The sequence below is a fragment of the Halichoeres trimaculatus genome, unplaced genomic scaffold, assembly GCF_033239565.1.
Source record: "Halichoeres trimaculatus isolate MK-OKI-2021-1 unplaced genomic scaffold, fHalTri1.1 fHalTri1_scaffold_9, whole genome shotgun sequence".
NCBI classification, from domain to species: Eukaryota; Metazoa; Chordata; class Actinopteri; order Labriformes; family Labridae; genus Halichoeres; species Halichoeres trimaculatus.
Window position 1 is genome coordinate 1,369,135 of NW_027437188.1, and position 25,617 is coordinate 1,394,751.

Genomic DNA, 25,617 nt, shown 5'->3' on the forward strand with positions numbered 1-25,617 from the left:
ATATATATATAATTTAGCCTTCGCAAGACAACAAACCAGTGAGATTACAAAAGCTGGTTTAACCAGAGTGTCTTAGATACTTTTTATTAAACATGAAAAAATAAATATAAATGTTTACATAACTGGTTTTTGTCGTTGTTCTTTAAACCTTGTCTTTTATCCACCACAAACTCCCTTACAGTGTCTCTTAGGGGGCCCTTGCTACATAACACAGCGTCAGTCCAAATCAACCTTTTTAGAATAGGAGTTTTCACATAACGTTATTAACTCAAGCTCGACCATGTTGGAGGCACTCTCACAACATCACGGCATTGAGTTTGCAGGTATATATGATTGCTGTTGCACAAAATGGTAAACTACTGTTGTTGTTTTTTGCTGCACTAATCACTCGGACTGAGAAAAAACATTTCATACGCTTTTCATTACCAAAAGTTATCACAGTCAAAGGACGCGGTCACACTGGCCAACCGTGCCATGCCTAAGCACGCTTCAGCCGTAAAGCACGTTTGGAATGGCCAGCGTGACCGCAACTGTACCGTGCTCAAGCACGATTCCCTTCCGTGCTTCGGCACGCTTCGAAGAGGTAGGCTTCGGCACAATTTACTTCATGCACGAGCACAAGAACGCGGACAGCGCGTGCGATCCATTACGTATAATCAACGCGAGCGCATCTCTCCACAGTCATTTTAAACAAAGCGGGAGTGTTAGAGGGCTATGTCGGTCGAAAACGACTTAATATAAGTCCAAAAGTCTCTAAAGTTGTAGCAGTGCTCTCTGTGTCTCATTGTGCTGACTCTGATGAGATCGCGCTTCATGTAAACAAATGCTTCACGATGACATAGGCGGGCTGTGCGCGTGTCTGATACCCGCTAAAGTCTGGTTCATATTGGGGTAGTGTGACCGCCGGCCGTACTCTCCAGTTGGGGAGCAGCGCGGCAGGGGGGCAATCGGGCTCAAGCACGGCACGTTTTGGATGGCCAGTGTAACCGCGTCCTAAAGTGAGGAGTGTAAATAGTCGGAGAGCATTGTGGTTAGCTAGGCTCCATCAGGATTTCCAAGGCAATAATCTGTCATTAATTTCAACATTCGAGTCTGTTCACAGGATTTCCTGTCAGGTAGGTCATGTTCTCTGCCTAAAGTATCTTGAAATCACACTAAAAGTAAATAAATTATGATAGAGTACGACTTTGATTCAGAGGTAATTCACGGCAATAAATAGTACGTAAGTAAAACTCAGTGTCTTTCAGGGGCTTTTTAAAGTGAGCCTCTCTAAAAAGAACACCATTTATTCCATGGACCTCCTCTTCTATGAAAATTATAGTTGTAACATCTTTGTTTTCATACCTTTGAGTAGATGATTATATGGATGCTAACTCCTTGTTTTTTCAAAATATCATACTTGTTGGCTGAGTCCTTCACAAGGGCTTTAAGAATAGAATACAACTTAATTTGTCATTGCAACAAGTACAACAAAAACTGCAATTTACTGTACCCGGTGCGTTTTTCCACACTTGTCGGCGGATAAGACATCTTAATATTTTACAGCGCACTTCTACCTCTGTCCATTCAATATTTGTGTTCGTGTACATACGTGTACCTCCAATGCAGCTGCACATCCGGGTAACTACCCAAATAGTGATGTCAGTGCAAATGCTCTATTTTTGTGTTCTCATTCCCAGGAAACCTTTTTTTAATCATTCTTTATCTACAATGGGGCGTCGGTGGCGCAGTTGGAGAATGCGCTTGGTCGGTGATCGGAAGGTGGGGGTAGTTGGAACCATGGATTGGGACAGGGGCTGGTTGAAGATTCTGGTGAACACTGCAGCCAGCTGGTCAGCGCAGTCCTTCAGCACCCGCCCAGGGACACCTTCGGGTCCAGCCGCCTACCATGGGTTGAGCGCCCGCAGCGTGCACCTCACATCGTGCTCGTCCACTGTGAGGCTGGAGCTGCTCTGAACCGCAGGGTGCGGTGTAGCTGCCTCCGTAGATCCTGTCTCTAAGCGGGCAAAAAGCTGTTCAGCTCCTCTGCCAGTGAGGCTCCTCCCTCAGCAGCACCAGTGTTGGCCCTGTGGTTCGTGAGGTGCTGAACCCCCTGCCACACCTGTCTGCTGTTGTTACTCTCCAGGTGGTCCTCGATCCTCCTCCTATAGTCTCTCTTGGCCTCTTTGATGCCCCTCTTCAGGTTGGCTCTGGCTGCACTGTAAAGAGCGCTGTCACCAGCCACTGGTGACAGCGCAGTCAATTAAGAGTTATACAATCTAGTGGTAACCACTAGATTCTCATTCCCAGAAAAACTTTTATCATTCTTTGTTAACAAATACTAAATGTGTGTGGAACCTTAAGCCCTCAGTGTTGCACCAGTTCTGTATTTGTACTGTGGTATTTTTAATTTTATTTTTTTATTTTTATTTTTTTTCACATTTCTGCTCTTCATGTAGAAATGCTCAAAAAGACAAAATCAGCACATTTCAAATAGATCATGGCTGGATTGCAAATCATATGTTTGGCCACTAGATGTCATCTAGATAGTTCTTGAAATCCATGATCAATTTGTAAATACATCTGTTAAGTAATGTGACTGTCATACTTCAGTAACAAAATTTATAAAGAATTTACAAAATTGCATTAAAATATGCATTATCAAAAAGAGTATATTCATGTAAGATTTCTGTGTACAAGTACCCATCAATTATATATATATATATATATATATATATATATATATATATATATATATATATATATATTCTTATTTCCAACGAATAAGCTCAGAAGACAACAGAAACATTTATCCTTATACTTTGTCAGTGATGGGATGACTCGACCCCCACAACTAAAAGACAAAAACAAAACAAAATTAAATGAAACAAGAGAAAAACAAAAATCACTGACATCTCTAAATTATTTGTAAATGCATGCGTATATTTATGTGCCTGCCCGCTGGCCTCAAATGTATTAATGCCTTTACATATCAGATACACATGTACACACCCACACGACCATGTATACATAGATATAGGTATATAGAAAAGAGTCTTTATTGTAATTGAACATAAGTAAAGAGTATGTAAGCACAACGAAATTAGTACACAGCTCTCCTCTTAGTTCAGAAGATGTGATAAATAATAAATGAAACAGATATAAAACAGAAATAGAAACGTGAATATAACTAAACAACCTTGTATATTGCAGAGCTCTATAAAGATAATATACACATGTACAGTTTAAATGACATCAACAAACAAGCAAACAAGCAGCCCATCCTTTTTTGACAAGTATTACTCACTTATTGCTTGTTGTATTTACCCCAAGGTTGAATAACACATGATTATGTCAGATGTTTGAGTTTAATAGGGCCTTGTTGTTAAAACTGCCTCAGAGTCTAGAGCTTTTAGCACCCTGAAATGTCTACCAGAGGGTAGCAGCTGAAACACATGATGTCCTGGGTGTGTGCTGTCTCTCAGGATGCCGCATGCCCTCTTGAGACAGTGGGTGCTGTAAAGGTCCTATGAGAAGGGAGTGGGTGGCTGATAATCTTCTGGAAGATGTTTATAATGCAGCTGGCAGACACCGAGATGCAGTACGTTAGCACACTCTCAACAGAGCAGCGGTAGAACAAGGTTAGTCAGACGTAGATACACACAATCTTGAGGTCTGCCCGGCCTTGCAATACATAGACTTGGGGTCAGACCAAACACCACTTGTTTGTCTCATTTAGAACATTCATCCAAACCTAAAACTAATGGAGTCCAGAAGTCTCAAAGAAGATTACCACAATTATATTTTCCAGCATTAATCGTTCCAATTGTAAATAAGCTGAAATCTGATCAGAGAAAAAAAACTTTAACAAAAACCTTTCTGTTGTCTTAATCTTTCCAAAATGCGTTTCTTGGCAGAGGATGTGATCATGATTAATTTCCTGAACTTTGTCCTGTCAAAAGGAAGATTTGATATTTCAATCAAAACATAAAAACTCAGACTTAAATCAAATGTTTGTTTAATTAAACTTAGAGTTTATAAGACTGAACTGGGTTCCAGAAACTTTGTGAAAGGTCACATTCCCTAAACAGATACATAAATGTCCCATCACAAATGTGAAATCCAAAAATATGTTCTCCTGACATTATGCACGAGTAAGCAAATTTTGTGTGATTCTGTGGGGTGGATCAAACACAACAACTCTCCCCAGCTCGCACCGGGCTTAAGGTTTGGAAGCTGATGGATGACCCTCCACATCCAGGCTCCCACACTGGATAAAACTGACGCCTACAACCCAAACTTCTGCGGTGGAGTCAGGTCTCAAGCATTCAAACAAGAATATGCAATATTTGATTTTGTTTCATATATCATTTATTGGGATCCAAGACGGAGAACTATACAATTTTTTCCTTAAATAAACACACAGAGCATCGTTCGGGGCTGATCACCACCTAAACAAGTGTCATGGATATAAAATTCAGGATGTTAGGGAGCTTTGTAGGTCGATAGAGGAAGATACAGAGAGTATAAGAGAAGTCTAATTAGGTTGAGAGATACACATGAGAGACATGATGTAGAGAAAGCAAAAATAATCCAGGGCTACAAACACTCTTCAGCGTCATGCCTGTTCACTCTCGGTGCAGTGTCCTTAAAAACACACACAACATGTTATCTGAAGCTTTCATTTCTCTGATTTCTCTGGATTTTGAAAATATAAACAGTGTTAGTGTTGATGTCTTGGTTCATTTGAGAAGCTCTTATGTATATTTTCCTATTTAAACTACTTCAATAGAGACTGTCTAATATTCCCTTATATTCTGTATGCTTTTACAACCTCTGTCACAGATTAAAGTCTGTCTTTCCTCAGTGTTTAAGTTCCATTCACCTTCACAAATATTGTCTAAAGTACTTAAAATAGATACATTTAATCAGCTTTGAATTCAGTGGTATTCCTCTGTATTACCTCTGCACACATAAAAACACTATATATACTCTAAATATTCTATGTCCAAAAATACAGTTTCTAACTTTGCATGGACCAAAAACTGGCACATGGAGGAAAAGCACAGGGTGGGTAAAAGCTACATACTGCAGGTAAGTTTTAACTCTGTAGAGGGTATCAGTGAGTGATATTTAAAGTGTAGAGTGCTGTGGAGATAAAGAGTGAATGAATCATGACTTAAAGCCTTTAAACATTTCACCAAAGAGGGCTTTGCTATGAAGCAAGTTCAACATCTGTGTGCAGGGCGAACGGTTGCTGGTTGAGCCAGTGCTCAGTAATCTAAAAATTAAAAAAAAGGGACAATTTAGGCATAAGACCCATTCAAAATACATCAGCCTTTCACATCAGACATGTTAAATGGAGGTTGGAAATTTTTGTTCCATTTTGAAATAGTCAATAAAACCAGTTCTTTTAAACACGTGTATGGTTTGGATGTTGCTTGTCAAGTGGTTTCGCGCTGTCCTTGTCACAAAATGAGACTGGAGGCGCGAGTATGGCCTAGTACTTTAGGTTGTTGTTCCTGCTCTATCCACTGTCCGCTCTGAATATAGACATAAATTAACTTAAAACCAGGAAAATCGAGGTATCATACTATCATTCTTTAATCCATATAATATATAAAAATATCAATAGAAGAACTCATAAAGACTCAATCTTGTTGAAGAATCTTGATAACTGTGTCAAATAAACAATCACCATCCCTCCGCAGATGTGAGATAAATAAAGATGTAACGCGACCTGGTAATATCCAAGAAGGAACTGAGGAACTGCAGTTTTTAGCATGATGGCATTAGCTTCATATGTAAAGAGCTGGGCCCGTATGCATGTTCAGTCATTTCACAAACAGGACCATTAGACCTAATGTTCTGTTATGGAACGGCCTGTTTGGCTGCAGCATTAGCTGCATGCACAACTGCAAATAATTAGCTAGTTAACTAATTACACCATGAAAGAGATGCATTACATCTTAATTAAGGGGAACCTCCTGGTAAACCCCATCAAGCAAATTCAAACTGTGCATGCCTACCACTCTTATACAGCAATAAACCTGGTGAGTGGTAACAGTGTGACTGAAAGAAGATTAAAAAAAACATTTCTTAGCCGGAGAAATCGGGATTTTATTGCAAGAATATTCAAACAGCTGTTGTCAGTGAATCAATCAGGTAGAAAAGAGAAAGTTTGGCGATCTTGAACAGAGTAAATGCGTATGGTAAGTAATATGAAAGCTGCTTTGTGGAACAAGCGCTGCAGCAATGCCCCAGTACCTTGATGAATAACCCTTAAAGCAGTTAATGAGCTCCAACATTTCACTACACACATCTTGGAAGGACCCAGACGAAGAAAAGCAGAGAGTGAATCAAATTTGTTAAACTGACAGCAGCGAGCCTTGCCAGTTTGAGACTTGGTTTGCCTTCCTTATCTCTTCTGTTCACTGAAAAAATGTTGTTTCTCCTAAATCTGAAAGTGCTGCATGGCTACGCATTGCTACCTTTCCAAAGGATTGTCCACTGTCTTTGCATATTTTGTCTTAACAAATGGCACATTGTCTGCCTTTAAACAGTGAAACAGGTGCTGTAATCTTGCCGTCAGTGCCTGTAATGGTGGAGTATACCTCCATTAAATTTAACAATATTTTTGGCTGGTAATCAGGCTCATGCATACCACCAATACCGATCCATTTTTTTTTTCCACTGTACAAATGATCTGTTTTCCTTGCAAATGGCTGGTCATGCATACTGGCCTAGAGTATGAAGCTTGGGCTGTTTTCCAAACCACCTACTACATACTACAGGTGAATGTAGTATGTAGTAGGGACTACAAACTACCTACTGCTTTTGCTTGTAGTGCGTCGTATTAATTTTCTGTTGGGTCTGTTTTGTAGTATACTATTCTGGTTTCCAGTCTCGGAAGGTGGAGCTACAGATGATGTTGGGTTGTTCACCTTCAATATAAATATACAAAACAAGCAGTTGGCAGATCTTGGTATTTGGTCATTTTGTTAATCATATCAAACAGAATAATCATTCTTAATTTCTAGTCTTACACCAAAAGTTATACTGAAAATAAATCTGAAAGGGATTTTTATTCTTTTACAGCTGATGTAAAAACCACGTCTATATAATCCACATATAGTTTTAAAAGTGAATTAGTGATTTATATGGGCTAATGAATTTGTAGAAGTTTGTAGAAGCTTTTACGACTGGAAATGACAAGATTTAAGGGTTTTTCTTTGCATCACTTCACTTCTTTCTCATGGACAGTCTAATGTTAGTGTTTTTTGTAATTATAATGTCTATTAATTCCAGTAGATGGCAGTGATTTACAGAAACCTGCCACCGCATAGACAAACAGCGTTAGTGCCGTGCATCATGGGAAACAGTATGCCAGGTAGACTGGTTAGTTGCATACTGAGAAATTTTCCTGGATCAGTAGGACATTCGGGGATTTTTAGTATACTGCAGATTTTGCAAGTTTTTGCACATTATCTACTACATACTAAATTTCAGCCAAAATAGTAGGCACTGACAGTGTAGAAGGCAGTTTGGAAAACAGTATTGAACTTGACCCTTCTTCTCTGGCGTGTGTTTTGACTCTGAAAAGGCGCCCTCAAGAGAAAATATTCTTTGAATCTATCTGGAGTGTGAGGGTTTTGTTCATATTTATATGTTTTATATTCCTCCACAACTGAGTCTGTAACCTGGCTCCATAGCACAGCCCCTAGCTCTTAGTTCAGGGACTCTTTTCACTGTGTCCTTACAATCACCAGGCATTCACTGCACTCTTTCTTGTGCTTGCTGTTTACTTCTTTTGGTTTCAGCTTTCTAATTCCATCCTCAGAGTACTTTTCATCCATCAAATCAGGCTGCATCTGATGGTCTCTTCAGAGGAAACCAATTCAAAGGAGGCAACCTTTTGATTCTATCTTCTGCTCCATCTGGCTCGCTGTCGTCACATTCTGTGGGAGGAAAATGCTTTACACATTTTCTCTGCTAGTTTTTGGCAAAAAAAAACATGTCTTAAAGTGTTGAAGGGCCCTGATTGGTCTCTGTGTGTCTCTGATTTCTGAAACAGTGGTAAGGGTACGAGTGACAGGCACATGTAGGTATAAGCAGGGTTAGCAGGAGGTCAGGACCTGATTAAAGGTTAATATTCTGTACATAAAAGCCTCAGCTGATATAGTTAGTCGACTGTGGTGAGCATCCTCATCTATCAGGACTCTGAGTAACAGCTCAAACACATGACATGCAAAGGACTGTCGTCTCATGTCCACGTCACAGAGTATCACCTGACTCAAACTGTCTCCATCAGCTGACGGAGCAGCTGGTGTTAACCACCAAACACCACTTTGAGCATGCTCAGTCTTGCACACAGGACTGGATACAGGACGGGAAACACAAGCAGGAAGCAGCAATCAGGTCAGGTGATCCGATTGGTCTGTCATCTCGTCTAGGTCATAGTCCTCCTCCGCTCTCATTGGCTCTGCTGCCCCAGAGGAGTGCAGTGATTGGCTGGAGTAGGACATGTGTGAGGAGTGGCTCTGCGTATCGTCCTCGTCCTCCACCACCATCGCCCTCCTCCCCTGCAGCAGCTCCTTCCTCTGCCCCTCCTCCTCCTCTCCTCTCCTCACGCCCCTCCTCCTCCCTACCTTCCTCTGCTCCTCCACTGTCCACATGCTCTCGTCCTCATCCTCTTTCCCCTGCACCTCACGGTCAAAGTCCAGCAGCTCCTCCATCATCTCCTCAATCTCCATCTCTCCGTCCAGCTCCTCCTCCACCTCCGATCGCAGCTCACCCATGCTCTCTGTGCGGTTGGTGTCATCTGTCTCATCCTCCTCCCCGAGGACCCTCAGCTTCTCTGAGGGGTCGCTGGCCTGACTCTCTCCAAACTCCAGGATGGTGGGGAGGTTCCCCTGTTTGGGACAGCGCTTCCTCAGGCTGACCAGGAAAGGCTGCGGCAGGGAGAAGATGTCCACGTTGTTGCCCAGGTCGATCCACGTCACGCTGGGAAAACTGCCTGGGTCCTGGAGGACAGAAAGAGCGACAAAATGTTACTGGACTTAAGCTTAAAAAGAGCAACGCTTTTTTGAGCTGTAAGCCATGCAAGCTACCACAGGGGGAGCCAGAAAGGCAGAATGAAGCTTGGAAAAGCAGAGTATCCCGTCTGTAAACCCTGCTCTCTTAAAAAGATGCCACAGCACCAAACTGACCTTCAAGGCATCAGTCAGCTCCTTTAGTATGGCTCTGGTGAGCCTGTTCCCATTCAGAGCCAGTGTCTCCAGGTGCGGCAGTGAGGCCAGCGTCGGCAGGAGCAGTAGGAAGGCCTCGTCCGTCAGCTCAGTGAAGCCCAGCTCCAGGCTGACCACGGTGGAGGCATAACGCTGCAGGTGTGCACACAGACGCTCCATGTCCCGGGCTGTCAAAGGGATCCCGGAGAGGTCCAAGGCCCCGCTGGAGGGGGGCGCTGACAGCACTGCCTTCAGACTGGAGAGGAAGACAAAAGCTGATATTAGACCAGGGACGGAGATCTCAGGATTTACTGTTAGCATGTACTCACCCTGTCATCATTTAGTCTGATACTCAGATTAAAACACTGCAGCCCAGTGTAAGTCACTGTAATTGCTCCAGGGACAGAGATACTAAAAACAGACAGAGGTAAGGAAAGGATTCACAGCTGGTAGGAGGCCTCAGGGAAAAACCTGTGCCAGGGTCTGTCGGAGATCTTTGGGTGAAGTTGGGCACTTTACACCTCTGCATATATTGCTTTTAGATGACATTATGGACAGTCACACACGCATACACATACACACACACACACACACACACACACACACACACACACACACACACACACACACACACACACACACACACACACACACACACACACACACACACACACACCGCACACAGATATCAGAGCTTCCACTCTTTCTTTGGTCATCCTTCCTCCTCCCCTCTCTGTCTGGCTCACATAGCGGAAAATTCTGGAAACTTCATAAAAACATCTCTTCAAGTTAAATGGTACAGGGTAGAAATCGAAGGGAATCACCACCTACAGCCATCAGGGGGAAGAGGCACAGCTCCACCTCCACCTGGAATCATCACAAGTCGTGTTAGGGACGTTAACCACAGCAGACGTACAGTTTTTCTTAGTCACTTTGGTACATTTCTCGAATCATCCTTGCAACTTGCAACACATTAAGAGTATTTCTCAAAACAGTTTCTACAAATAGCAAAACACCATTGATTGCTTGCAAAAGCCAGTCTCTTTCTCAAAGCTCTTAGTTCATCTCTCAAAGTAAATCTCTGTGTCAGTGAACGTGTCAGTGCCTCAGAATCTGGAGTCCTGGTGTCAGTCTGAATGGATAGGACAGTCAAAGTCATGTTGTCAGTATAACAGTTTGCTATGGAAGGACGTTCTGATGTAAACTATGCCCAAAGTTGTGAAGACACTTATTGTAAATTTTAAGTTACATCTTGCCCTTTGTGGGAGATTGATGGACAAAATATACATTTTCTCTTTCTCTGTTTGTGCTGTAATTTGTTGACTGACCCCCGTCATTGATACAGAAAGGAGAGGAAGGCGCTGCACAGCACAAAGACAACAACAAAAATTAAAGCTGCAAGCAGCCTTAGACGGGTCCTCGGGCTCCTGCCGACTCCTGCCCCCCCACAGTCTCTCATACAGTGCGTCTCAATGAAACGGACATTTTGGCATTGGTTTCATTTCTCTACGACATTCCCCGCCCCTGTTAGGGCCATTTAAGTGGTCCTAGGTGGCGCTAGAGAGCATATTATGGGATGTTGGGGGTTGTGTTTAGTAGCATATGAAAATTTGGGGCACTCATAATGTGTGTGGCAATTTTGGTGAGTTTCTGAGCATGCTTGGGGGTGTTATAAGCAATAAAAATGCGTAGAAGGGGTAAAAATGTGTGGAAATGTTATCTTTAAAGAGAAATAGCCAACTTCCTGACTGGGAAAGGTCAGGATGTCAGCGTATGATTTTTTCGTGTCAATGAGATGAACATTTTGACGTTGGTTTGATCTCTGTAGGACGTTCCTACTGGCGGCTAGGGCTGTTTTACTGTGCCTAGATGTGGACAGAGAGCATATTATGGGATGTTTGGTATTTTATTGAAGACTTTGACGCCTGTAATGTGTCTGCCAATTTTGGTGAGATTTTGAGCATGTTCAGGGAGTCTAACAAGCATTTTACTGGAGGAGAGAGTCATTGTTTCCTCTGCGGAGTCATGTGACCAGCTGCATGGAACTCCTAATTAGTGTGTGACATCATCACAGAAGTGCAGCAGCCCAAGGGGTGGATCAAATTCCCTGAGGGAACAAAGTACTCATCATGTAGGCCAGAATGTTGACCTAACCTGTGTAAAAATATGATTTGCTTGTAGGAAATTTTGTGAGGAATCCAACCATGTCATTTTCAAAACTGTGCGACTTTTACTTTTTTGTCCAGAGGCCCAATTGCGGCACCGAAGGCTGCTCTGCCATCTGTTAACATGGAGGGAGCTGGGAGCGGTCGGCGACTTTGAGGGCTCGCCATTTGAAAACCAGGCCTGAGATAGCAACTGAACAACTTTTGTAGAGCAGGGTCTAGTCTGTCATGTGAGCCAATTTTCAAGTCAGTACCTTTTTTGGTTTCGTAGGAGATAATTTTGGCAGAAAGTGTAAAAATTCTGAAAATCTTATTTTGAAAGGCAAATTGCCGGCTTCCTGTCTAGATAGGCGAAAAACACATTCACTTTTTTTGTGCGTCTCAATGAGAGGGACATTTTGGTGTTGGTTTCATCTCTTTACGACATTCCTGGCCCGATCTAGAGCCATTTTGTGTGTTTGTTAGTGGTTTTCAGAGGTTTTTTGGCTCTAGAGAGATTATTATGGGATGTCGGGGGTCATGTTTGGTATCAAACTTAAATTTTGGGGGCATACAATGTGTGTACCAATTTTGGTGAGTTTTTGAGCATGTTTAGGGGCTCTAATAAGTGATTTACTGGAGTGCGGAAACATAAGAAAGAAACGGACGGAATACAATAGTGTCCTTGGCCACAGGCCAACGACACCTTCTAGCAAGAGCTAGAAGGTGTCCTCAGCTCAGGCCTCGGACCCTAAAAAGTAGAAATGTGAACTTAAAACAGTCTCTTTAGGGAAAACTGTTCATGCAGTGCTGTGGGAATTACAGAGCTGTGCAGTCTTCCTACACCTCCTTCTGTTCCTGTATGTTGGGCCACAGATTCTCATCCACACCACAACAAAAATCTTCTCTGTCAACAAAAAGTCTGAATGATTGAGGACACAGTTGTTCTCCCAACTTTTGGTGGCATCCTTCAACCAACCTGGACCATTGTAAGCTTATGATGGAGAACATGGTCCACAGGTGGGAGAGATCTTTGTTGCCCTTTACAGGAAATTTGTTTCCACTGTCTGTACAGAAGAAAGTACACAGACATACTGACCAGTTGATGGTTCATGAGATGAACCTTTGAGCTGTTTCAGAAAACTGGTCGATCATTGGTTGATCTGATGCTTCACGCATTTCCATTTAGGATACATACGATAAAATATGCTTTATTTTCACCCTGGGAAAATTTGTTTTTGACTCCCCTGCTGCTTATAAGTGTTCACAATCTGATAGGTTAGAGAAAGTCAAGATTGACCAGAGAAAAATTTCCCAATCCAGACAGATTTAGAAAAAAAAACAATCTAATTGAATTGTGTGGGAAGATGCTTTACGTGTTATGATAACTTGTTTAACCTTTTTGCATGTAAAGACTTATGAGATGAACTAATGACTAAATGTTGTGGGGGGTGACGCTATTCAACAGAGACCATGATAATCCATTTTGATTAACATGATATAAGCAGCTGATAATGTAGGAAACAACAAAGAATTGTACATAACAATTTGCATGACTGTCCCAAAGCATTTGCAACTAGTTCAATGAAATGAGAAACTGCTTTTTTGATTTACCCGAGTGACACAATGTTGTGAAGATTGAACAAATAGTTTGGAGATTTTCACTTCTGATCTGAGAAATGAACCAATGAACTGAGAAAAACAGTAAGCTGGATAGGAATCTAGCTCTCAGATCAGTTTAAAACCCAGACATGAACACAGCATTGAGAACTAAATATGTTGCATTGAAAAATTTTGAATTTTTTTTTTTCACAAAACAAATTAATACTTATAACCACCTAAACACACACAGAAGTACCAAAAACTGGTACCGTTGAGCACCGATATCAATTGCCAGGTACGGGGTATTGGTACCGAATCATTTCAAATGTGAAAGGTACCCATCCCTAGTCTGGTTGTTCAGTTGTCGTACAGTTGAGCCGAATATAGTAAAGTGAAAATGTATGAGGGAGATGGTTGTGTTATATTAAGATTGTCTCAGTTTGAGAGACTACAGAGAACCACCAGACTCCCCCAGAGCACCACCAGAGTCCACCAGTCTGACAGCTCCTGGAGCTGCTCCTGTCCTGTGGTTCTGCTCTGCTTTATGAAGCCACAGGCCCTGACAGTGTACATGCCTGTAGCAAATTCTGGTTTTGATCTTGTTTTGTTTGTGCTAACTTGGGATGAGTCTAAAGACAAATTTTCACCAAGTGGTCCGGGATGGATCAGTAGGGTTTGGTATGAGCTGGATGGATAAAGCTTGATCCTGTTTTTGTTTCTTCAGCCAACCACGCCCTTCTTGGTAGGTGGCATGTAAGCTGGAAAATGATAGCTATGTCAGCTACGTGATAGTGTGATGGCATAGCAGCACACCACAGTGTTCCCCGCTGATAAATTGAACGAAGAAGAAAAACGCCACACAGTAAACTTAGAGTGGTGAATAATAAAAAGAATAAGAGAGAATACTAAAAAATATTATACATATTTTGTAGTAGGGAGGTCTAAGCCATGAAATACACTTATATTTGTGAGTGTCTCACAGACCTTTAACAGAGGCAGGAAGCAAAAACACTAAGATTAGTTTAGCTCTGATATCCCGCGTGGTTTCAGGGCCATAGATATCTCTTTATGATGTTATGAAGTGTTGTTTTATGTCCGATATCCTCCTCACAGATCTGGTTATCCTTCACCGTGGACAGAAGTCTGCTCTTCATTTGATCATCTTTTTTTGCAGATACATGTGATGTGAAACACAGGGCACCTCCACCTCTCACACAAACACCTGCAGCTTCACAGAAACAAGGGAAGCCTGCTTACATTCCTCTTCTGTCATCTTGTCAGCTCAGCTGTAATCTATGCACTGTTGAAAAAACCCACAACACAATGGAAATAACATGCTTTTCTCCCGCTGGCTGTGATGGACCAAACATACCTCAGTGTGAGCTCTGGGTTGGGTTTATGTGCACCATCTCCAGCGTTTCACAGTAATTCAACAGATTCAGATAAGATATCAGGATCACGATCACCCCCACAGATCCACAGGCTTTCCTTACAGAATCAGCCCTAACTGAGTAACTCATTATTTTTCTGAGCAGATTAGAGAAAAGCACATGCATGAAATTAAACACCACATGATGAGGTATGTCATGGGAAATAAAAGCTGAAGTCAGAGTTACAAATAAAGCAGTGCAGACAATAAATCTAATCTAATCTAATCATGAAGGGTTTAAACTCTTCAGAATTAAAAATTCTGTTTCTTGACACATCTTTATCAAACACAGGCTTCGAGTCTATTGCTTTAGAAAGGCTGACTCTGAGATGCACAACAGACCTCATGCCTGTCTGTTTCACACATGCCCAGATATAAGCACGTTTAACAAAGCTGCAGTTTGCTAAGCTCTCCATTAAAAAGCTCCCACTACAGCAGTGTTTCTCAATTCCGGTCCTGGGGGCCCCCTGCCCTGCATGTTTTAGATGTTATCCGAATCCAGCACACCTGATTCAAATGATCAGCTCGTCATCAAGCTCTGCTGGAGCCTGATAACGAACCATTCATTTGAATCAGGTGTGCTGGAGTGGGATAACATCTAGAACATGCAGGGCAGGGGGGCCCCAGGACCGGAATTGAGAAACACTGCACTACAGAGAGAAGGTGTCAAAAGAGGTGATTAGCAACATGCTGAGGAAACCTATGACATCCTCACAGCAAAGATTCACAGTCGGGTCTTTCACACTCTCTTCTTCCCTCTCTTCGTGCATCCTAAGCATTTCCTGCAGCACAGCATCAGCTTAGCCTGTCTCCAGAGTCAGGGTGAAACTTGGATTCACATGTGCAGAAAGGCGTTGGTTAGTTGTCATTCGCTTTCTGCGTGTGCACTGTGTACTGACAGTGAGGAGTGTGTCCTCAATCATTCAGACTTTTTGTTGACAGAGAAGATTTTTGTTGTGGTGTGGATGAGAATCTGTGGCCCAACATACAGGAACAGAAGGAGGTGTAGGAAGACTGCACTGCTCTGTAATTCCCACAGCACTGCATGAACAGTTTTCCCTAAAGAGACTGTTCTAAGTTCACATTTCTACTTTTGATTTTTTTCTTTGAGTGATGCAGCACCTTCTTCTCCTTTTTGTATCAATGACAGGGGTCAGTCAAACAGTGACGATAAATGTAAATTTTGTCCAGTCTCTTGTAATCAATCTCCCCCATACACTAACATGTAACTTACAACTTACAATAAGTGTCATCAAAACTTTGGGCATAGTTTACATCAGAAGGTCCTTCCATAGCAAACTGTTATACTCACAATATCTTACTTTGACTGTCCTATCCATAAACACTGACACCAGGACTCGTCATTCTGAGGCACTGACACGTTCACTGACACAGAGATTTACTTTGAGAGATGAACTAAGAGCTTTGAGATAGAGACTGGCCTTTGCAGGTAATCCATGGTGTTTTGCTATTTGTACGAACTGTTTCGAGAAATGCACCGACTGTTTTGAAAATGGCGAGGATGGTTCAAGAAATGAACCAAAGTGACTAAGAAAAACTGTAATGGTTCATAAGATGAACCTTAGAGCCATTCCAGAAAACTGGAAATGTGTGGAAAGATCTTTGTTCAAACTTGTTCAACCTTTTTGCATGTAAAGACTTGTGCTATAAAGTGCTGGCTAAATGTTGTGGGGGTGGGACTGTTCAACAGAGACCCATAACAATTCATTTTGATTAACATGACATACACGGGGGCGCAATGGTTAGTGCTGCAGCCTCACAGCAAGAAGGTTACTGGTTCAATTCCCAGCTTGGCCAGTGGGCCTTTCTGTGTGGAGTTTGCATGTTCTCCCCATGCATGCATGGGTTCTCATGGGTCCTCCGGCTTCCTCCCACAGTCCAAAAACATGCTCATCAGGTTAATTGAACACTCTTAATTGTCCGTAGGTGTGAGTGTGTGTGTGAATGGTTGTCTGTCTGTGTCAGCCCTGTGACTGCCTGGCGACCAGTCAAGGGTGTACCCCGCCTCTTGACCATTGACAGCTGGAATAGGCTCCAGCCACCCGCAACCCTGAACAGGGTAAGTGGTTCAGAAAATGAATGACAAAAGCAGTTGATAATGCAGAAAACAGCAGAGACTTGTACAGTATCATTTGCATGATATAAGCTTTTCTGTACTTTTAAGTTAAAGTTTGAAATCTTTTTCTCTTTTACTGCTTTAGTCTTTGGTATTATCTTATTATCATAGGGCGTGGTCACACTGGCAAACCGTACTGTGCCATACTCAAGCACGATCATGTGCTCTGACAGTACAGAGTGCACTGTACCCAACGTCTGCTAATGGAAACTACATCAGCTCAGAGGAGAGCTATAAAGAAGCAGCTGGAGAGCTCTAGGGACACACACACAAAGACAGGGGACACAGAGGCTTATGACACTCGAGTATGGGGAATAAGGAATGGCTGTGTGCGGGGGTGACAGTTAAAGCTATTCCCTCAAACTACACGCTTTCAGCAATAAATAAACTCAGCGAGGCAAAGGCTGATCTGCAGTCTGCTCCGTGAACATGGAAAAACTGAGACCAGAACTTTCTCATCTCAGAAATAAAACAATACCATTGATTAACATGGCTGAATAACACACACACACACACACACACACACACACACACACACACACACACACACACACACACACACACACACACACACACACACACACACACACACACACACGCACACACACACACACAGGAAGGCTTCATATAGGATTAACCCAGGCTGCTAAACAAGAGCCTCTGGACAGGCGAGAGAGTCTTCAGATGTTAGCATCTGAATGTTTTCATCCATCCAACAGAGGATTCATAAGAATCCAGGCCACCACAGCCCAAAGCAAAGATAGGGCCAGGATTAGCCTCCAAAAATACTCTACCCACATTCCCAAAGGGTCAAACTCAGGGGTCAGGCTCTGAGTTTTATTTTAAGTTTGATCTTTGGGGTAAAACAACAGAATTCTTCCCCTCGTCAGTCACTGCATCCCAGCTGGTTTGATGTTTTTCTGAAGACATGATTGTTACACTTGGTGATATGTTAAAGTGACTTGGCTGTCAGAATGTCTCAACACTAAGCCAACGATCCTTTGGCTTTTCACACTAAAGCTTGTTTTGGACATACAGAGGATTAATGACTTAAAGGCAGCAGGTAGGACCAATAAATGTCTCAGATATATTTCACTCATCAGTAAATCAGGCTAAACCCGACCCGCATATTATTTTTTCCACCCAGATCCGAACCCGGGAAAAAAAAAGTTCTTAAAAACCACCTGCAAATCAGCTGTTTTAGCGGGTACCTGACCCAGTGCAGGACTCTGGTACATGGCCTGTAAGCTGGATGCCGATGGCCATAACAGTACAATAAAGCTGCCTTTCCACCAAGCAGTCCGGGTCGGTTCAGTAAAGATTGGGACGGTTTGGTACAGTTAAGCCTGATCCCGTTTGTGTTTCCACAGCAAACTGTGCCCTCTCGTGGTAGGAGGCGTGTAAGCCAGATGCCGGAAGCCGCAACTGTTAAACAATAGCGCGACGCCGCAGCAGCTTACCCCGCTAATAAATCCAACAAAGAAGAAAATGCGACACAGTAAACAAAGAGCATGAAGACATGCAGCATTTCGTCCTCTCTGTGGTTTTCATGTAACTCTCTGTTAACTCTCTGTTACAAAGTGCAATCAAGCTTTGTTTCAGAGAAGTCTGTGTGCTGCCAGGAGAAATGCAGCCGCTGTCGGGGTAAATGATGATTCTTTCAGACCAATCAACGGTCTGCAGTGTGTTGCTCCACCTTCTGAGATTGGATCGGTCCAGTCTGGCACCCATACGAAAGGGTCCCAAAAAAGTAGGTTGGCTCGTCTCGGTTTTTAGGGATGTGTCCTGAGATGAGTCAGTGGAAACGCCCCAAAAAGCGCACCATACCGAGACGAACCGAACCGGTCTGCTTGGTGGAAATGCGAAATAGCGTGACGCCATAGCAGCCTGAAACAGTGTACACCACTAATAAATCCAACAAAGAAGAAAAACACGTCAGAGTGAACAAAGAGCAATGATGGAAGACATCTGGTAATTTGTCTTCTTTGTGACTGGCATGTGGCTCTCTGCTGTAAGGAACAATCAAGCTTTGTTTCAGAGAAGGCTGTGAGCTGCCAGGAGAAATACAGCAGCTGCTGTCACACAGGAAGTGACCATTCTTTTGACCAATAAGCGGTCTGCAGTGTTGTAGCTCCACCTTCCAGGGTCGGATCAGTTTAGTCTGGCACCCCCAGGGAAGGGTCCCAAAGGTGGGACGGGTCCTCTTAGATGATTGGGGATCCATCCCGGGATTAGTCAGTGGAAACGCTGTAAAATGCATGACATGCAGAGACAGACTGAACTAAACTGGAAATCAAGCTTAAGACCCCACTGCCCTCTCTGTAGAGCATCTACAACCCCACAGTCCACAGGAGAGCTGCCTCCACTCTCAAAGACCCCAGCCCCACACTCCTAACATAGATTGTTTACAATCCTACCATCAGGCCAGAGATACAGGAAATGCTGGAGCTCCAGACTCAAAAACTCTTTCTTTACTCCCTGACAGCTGATAGGAGCTTAAGAAGCAGAGACCACTTCATTTGATTATTTTTAGTTTTTATTATTATTATGACTATTATGATTATGATTTTTATTATCATTATTATTATTTTTTCTTTCTCTCTGCATTTTTTAAATGTGCTTAATGTTAGCATTCATTGTGGACAGCACAGGAAAATTGTAGAGGAAAAAGGGTTTCTTTCATAGACTGTATAAAACATGGACGTAGTCTCCCCGATGTCACCTGTCTGTGTCCGAAATGGTAAACGAAACACAACGGCTACCGCGACCATATTGGTAGTGGCAAGGGCTTGGAGTACAGCTATTGGGCGCCCTTCAGTCACATGACCTTGAGCTGTGCCTCTGATTGGACGAGCTCACAATCTTAATATCCTCTGAACTGCCGAGTTAGAAAAAAATTCACCCCCCGTACAGTGTGTGCCAGTAGTAAAATTAGCGACTCAGACAGGAGACGTTTTTTGAACCAGGCTGTAAATGGGTTAATTTCTGCTTTGAAAAAAAAGGGATTGGTGATTGTGACTTCCGGGACTTCTGGCAGCCAGCCTTAGGCGGACACTCAAGAACTAGCAGATTTTAGTACTTCAGCATCTCATGTTCTTAGACCGGAGGTTGCCGCTTGGTTTTTCTTTACTGTGCACATGACAATAAACTCTTTGAATCTTGAATCTTAGACTTGTGACTGTATGTGGGTATTGCACCTCCATCTCCTCCCTTTAAGATGTCAAAAGCTACAGACTGAGCTAAAGCCTCAGAGGACCATGACATGGTGGGCTGGTAGAGCCGAGGCATACGCATAGACATGTTGGGCTGGTAGAGCTGAGGCATGCGCAGAGACGTGTTGGGCTGGTAGAGCTGAGGCATGCGCAGAGACGTGTTGGGCTGGTAGAGCCGAGGCATGCACAGAGACAACCTGATTGATGTCTGACTGATTCCTCAGGGGGGGTTTGTCACATTTACTCTTAGCATGTGGTCCATCAGAGAAAGCTGAAGGAGCCTCATTTTTTAACATAGTGAAAGAATATATGGCCCATGTAGACATGTTTTTATTAACAATACTATACAGATGTGCTTTTACGAACTTGGTTGTACACATGTGCTCATTGTTAGGGTATGTATTGCAGGACACTTGAGGGGGGCTGGGGATTCCTGGGATTTTATGGAGCACCCAGAGTAGAGAGTGACCACAAGTGAAGTTAATGTTTATACCCAATAATATAAAGAAGTAACTGTGTAACACGAATAACGCAAGTCAGCAATCACTTTTTTAGAGTTGAGGTGTTTCAGTCGAAGTGAGGAAGGTAAACAATTAAAGGAAGGAAGGAAGCAAGGGATGTGTTTCTAACAGTTTCTCTACAGATAAGTGAAGGGGGGCTGATCACCCACTTGATGAATGCCAGTCACAGACAGAGACAGAAGACGACCAGCAGCCAATCAGAGGGGGACAACACCTGGAGAGCCAATAAGAAGATGACTCAACCTACATTCCTTAGAGAAACTCTGTTAGTGACTATAAATTGGTGCTGAGGGAGAGAGTCAGGATCAGTCTCATGAACTGTCTCTGCAACATGTAGGGAACAGGGAAATGAGGCTGCACCAGAGATCTCTGCAAATGCATATTCTTGACATATTGTTAATAAATTTGTGTTCAACTGAGAACCAGGACCCTTCCTGATCCTACCCCATCAACGAATTGCGCTGAAAGAGGTGAGAGGAGAATGGAGTCAGATTAATAGTTTTGAGGTATTTTGGTCAGATTAATAGCATCACATCTCCAACAAGAAGTAGTTTAAGTATTTTAGAAATTTAGAGCTAAGACATCATTTTGAGTGACAAACTATCTGTGAGGTACCCTGTCAGGATCGCAGTGTGGGAAACTGACTGAGGTGAACAGTAAAAGGTACCCTGTAAGGCAGGGTGAAAATGTACCCTGTCAGGATAGCAGTGTGGGAACATGACTTAGTGCATGGTTAAAGGTACCCTGTAAGGCAGCGTGGGAAAAGTAGCTCTGTCAGGATCGCAGTGTGGGAAGATTACTGAGCACCCAGTTAGAGGTACCCTGCAAGGCAGTGTGGGAAAACAGTAGAAGTAACACTTAGATGTATGTCATACACCTCACCTCATTTCCAACAATAGCTACCAATCAACAAATCAGCTCAATTACACCAAAGAACAACCCATGATCACAGAGCATGTTTGACAAATGACTCGATGTCATTTGACCTGTGTTCTCTCTGTTACAGTTTTTCTCCACTGGTTTGGCTCATTTATTGAAAAAGAAATAACACTCTCAAAACTCTAAGAACATTTGGCAAAACAGTCTTAAATTCAGCACAACATTATATCTCACTTTCAAAAGCTAATTTTTCTCCCAAAACTGTTCCCCTATGCTTCAAAACTGATTTCCCTTCCCATACAAAAAGTCAGTGCCACCAAAAATATGAAGATCCGTCTCAGTTGCTTTGGCTCATTTCTTGAAACAGACCGGAAATTCTCAACGCTCCAAAACTCTCTGAAAGTTGGAGGAAAACTCCTCTACTGATTTTTAAAGAATGAGAGGAAAACAGCAAAACTATAACTTCTGTCCCAAAGAGAGCAGAAAGGTGACTCGTGGACGAGCGGGAGAAGGAATACTGATCGGCTGCTGTGTAATATGCGCGAGTGAACTCAGTGTGAGCAGTGTACTGATCCTCATCACAGACTCCACAAGCTGAACAGGATGAAGTTTACAGCAAATATAAACCACAGAGTGACAGGGGCACTTCTGCTTGCGCTGACTTTATTCACAGAAAACATGCATCTGTAAACACTGATGAATAATATTATAATATATAATAATAATAATAGTATTCGTTGCTAGGCGCTGCCCAAGTAGCTGCCTGTTGCAGCAGCTCCCTCTTCTTTGTCCGTTTCTTGTAATTTTTTTCCTCTCTTTTTCGTCATCTTTGTATTTGGAGTGGATCATCACTTTGTATGGTTCATTGTTGGTCATGGACACCAAACTTTTTGTGGCTTCAGTGATATTTTTACTACTTTTCTCCTGTGTTTGTCTGGAGATCCTACATGTATCCATGGCTGCATTGTTTACATGTGAACTCAGCTGTTAGCAGCCTGTAGCATGTCAATGCTAATGAGTGAAGGGCTTGATAATTTCCCTCAAGGTGAGGAGGAGGAGGTGATGACGACGTGCTGGTTCTCGGGTGTGAGCTGGGAGGTGATGACATGGACCTGTCCTTCCATCCATCGTTGTTGGGAATGTGGGATCTATCTCTGGTGGGATGGACGAGCTAGCTGTGTTAGCCCAGCGGCAGAAAGGGCTGCCGGAGGGCAGAGCGGCATTGTGCTGTTCACGGACGTGGCTGACGGAGCTGACATCGGGCGCCGGCGCCACATTGGAGGAGCTTCGCTTGCTGTGGTCAGACAGGATCCAGGAGACAGAGACTGAACAGACTGCTGGGGAGGCTCAGTCCTGGACCCTGTGGAGGTGGAGACTGGCTGGGCTGGAAGTGGTGGACGGGCTGGCGTCATCTATATTCTTGTGGACCTTTTTGCACTTTCTATACGCATTCTTACTTTTGTTTTCTTAAATGCTGCTGTGACTTCTGAATTTCCCCTCAGGGATAAATAAAGTATTTTGCGTCTTGTGCGGATCGGAGTGGAACTCCGCTGTGCGCGATGCTGAGAGCTGAGAACTGTGAACGGCAAATACCCACCAGAGCTCTGTCTTTTATTATTTTAGACCATGATATGATCCAACCATGAGCGTGAGTTTGTTCACATGAGAACACAGAGAGATGATTCACTTCTGAAAGATAACTGTTTGATCCTGGGCAGCGTCAAAAAATGTTTGTGGCATTCTGAAAGTTTTGCATACAAGAGCTATGTGCAAAGTAATTTACGTCTGAAACATCAGAAAAAGAAAAGATCACATCTCAGAAGGCATGGCGGCTTTTACTTTACTTTTACTTTGTCGTGGCGGTGTGCCACGATCCTATACATGTAGCGGAAACCCAGCCATACGATGCGTTCTGAGAGCACTTTTTTTAAAATAAAGATTGAACATGAAGGACTGAACTGAGTACAAGAGAAACATGTTGGAGATTCCACAGTCACTAACACAGCACATGTTCCAACGTTTTTATTTTTCATAATTACATCCCCACCCCCACAAAAATCAAACTATTTTCGGAAAGCTTTGGCGGCCTACTTGCAGTACCTTCGCGGCCCACAGGCTGGGAATTACTGCCCTACACTGATCTCATGTGATATCTTCACACGCAGCATCTATTGCATGGAGCAGGGACCACTGATTTTGAGCGTGATGCTCATACACAAGTGGCAAATAGATAAACATATCAAACAGCCAGGGACGAGAAGAAAAAAAAGTCCTGCAAAACACGCACCACACGGAAATCACCAAGGCCTGAAATAATGACAACAGAGAGCTTTTAGCAACTAACGTTAACTAATGCAGCTGCTATTACATTACTACTTTTCTTCAGCTCAATTAATGGAGGCAAGGATTGTTAAAAGCTATAACTCCGTACAATGTTGCCTACTTTCCACAACCAATAAATGGTTTGCTTTTAACGAGTGGCACAGAGAAATTCCATCTCACAAATGTTCATCATCACCTTAGTTATGAAATCTTACTTACTGCCTCATGCAAACACCAGCACTCAAGGTGCGCGCACATACATGCAGGATCTCACACACATAAAATGTGACTGGAATTAAAAAGCGAGTTGCATTTGCACACCAAAAGTTATTATGAACAAACAAAAAAATACCTTTATTTACCTTTATTTACAGGGCACCAAAGTTGGCCTTGCTTTCCAGTGTTTTGCTGATGAAGCTCTTAACGAGAGATGTTACATTTAGTATGTCCAGAATGTTGCTGTGGACATGCATGACAGCCAAATGTGTCAACCTCTTCTGGCTCATCGTACTTCGCAGCCAAGTGTTTAGCCGTCTGAGAGCAGAGAATGATCTTTCTGATGGGGTAGCTGACACAGGTAAACAGGCAAAGTTCAACAAATGCCTCTGCCTACCTCTTTAAACAGACCTCTGCTTTGAGGATGCAACGCTGAAATGAATATGACAACCTCTGGGACAGATCTGAATTTTCTTTCCTTTGTCATGTCACCTAGTAAAGTCAACTGCATTTGTAGGCGTGATCTGTCGAACCTTTTGGGGAGTTAAACCTCATTCAGTCCAGCCATGTTTTGGTTTACAGCATCGATGAACGTGATTTCCCTCTGGGCAGCTACTTTCATTCCTGCTTGGTCAAACCTTCGACTAATCTCTTCTTCCACTATGTCGAAGGATTCAATGAACTGATGCCTCCACTGCACTTTTCTAGAGTCAGACACCACAGCTTTGGGTCTGATGGTGCTGGGAATATGAGCCGAGGTTTTGCTTGTCCTAGGGGAAGGGGGCATCTCAAGACTGTTGCGGGCTGCAAAAGTCTTAACTTTGTCAATGAGCTGCTTAACTAAATCATCCTCCCAAAGTGTTGGCTGCATCTGTTAAAGAACACTGATGCACTCCAGAGCTGCATTAGCAGTGGAGGTTTTACTCTGCAGCCTTCGGGCCACTGCTTCACAGGTCCCGAAAAGAGCCCTGCTGCACACCAAGCCAAAATACATTCAATCAATCTTTATTTATATAGCGCCAAATCATAACAAATGTTATTTCAAGACACTTTACAAAAACATTTACAGGTCTAGACCCGTAAATGTTAATAAAATTTTATTAGCAGAAACCCAACATCAAGACAAGATAAGGAGTCTTATCTTATCTTAATCCACCATGAGTACAGGACTTTGCAGCATTTAGCAAGTTACAATGGCAAGGAAAAACTTCCCTTTAACGGGCAGAAACCTCGGACAGAACCAGACTCATGTTAGACAGACATCTGAGGAGACTGTGTTGGGGTTAGAGAGAGACAGATAGACTGAGAGAGAGAGTGGGAGAGAGAATGGGGGGGGGGATAGGGATACACACACACGCACACAGACACACACATAGACACAGACACACACACACACACACAGAAAGGGAGAGAGAGAGAAACAGACGCAGTCTGAAGTTTGGCGCTGTGGCGACAGTTAAGGTGAAACCAGCAGGCCATTCCCGGCAACAATCCAAAGCCGTAGTAGCTGGTGTCGGACAGGAGCACAGCAGCAGGCCGTCTACTTCACTGATCCCCAGGAACCTACAAGACAAACTCAGATCCTCCCAGAGAGGTGTATGGTCAGTAACTATAACAGGACATTAAGACTAGAAGTTAGACTGACAGAAAAAGAGGGAAACAGGAGCCCTGTGTGTCAGTTCCCCCCAGCAGTCTAAACCTATAGCAGCATGACTAAGAGCTGGTTCAGATCTGATCCAGCTCTAACTGTAAGCTTTATCAAAAAGGAAAGTTTTAAGTCTACTCTTAAAGGTTGAGACTGTGTCTGCTCCCCGGACCTCAACTGGTAAGTTATTCCAAAGAAGAGGAGCTTGATAACTAAAGGCTCGACCTCCCATACTACTTTTAGAGACCCTAGGTACAACGAGCAGACCTGCATGTTGAGAACGCAAAGACCTAGACGGATTATA

The 25,617-nt window shown here is 43.1% G+C and overlaps 1 protein-coding gene across 3 annotated transcripts in view; it reads right to left on the reverse strand.

Moving 5' to 3' along the window:
- Positions 1–3,105: 3,105 nt before the first annotated feature.
- The window catches only part of lrrc75a (leucine rich repeat containing 75A), a 150,782-nt gene continuing 128,270 nt past the window's right edge, over positions 3,106–25,617 (reverse strand). For all 3 annotated transcript variants that reach the window (XM_074678972.1, XM_074678971.1, XM_074678973.1), the window contains 2 exons: positions 9,189–9,462; positions 3,106–9,002 (listed from right to left, as the gene is read on the reverse strand). In XM_074678972.1, coding sequence (XP_074535073.1) covers positions 8,394–9,002; positions 9,189–9,462 — 883 coding nt within the window. In that variant the 3' untranslated portion in view covers positions 3,106–8,393. The remainder of the gene's footprint in view (positions 9,003–9,188; positions 9,463–25,617) is intronic.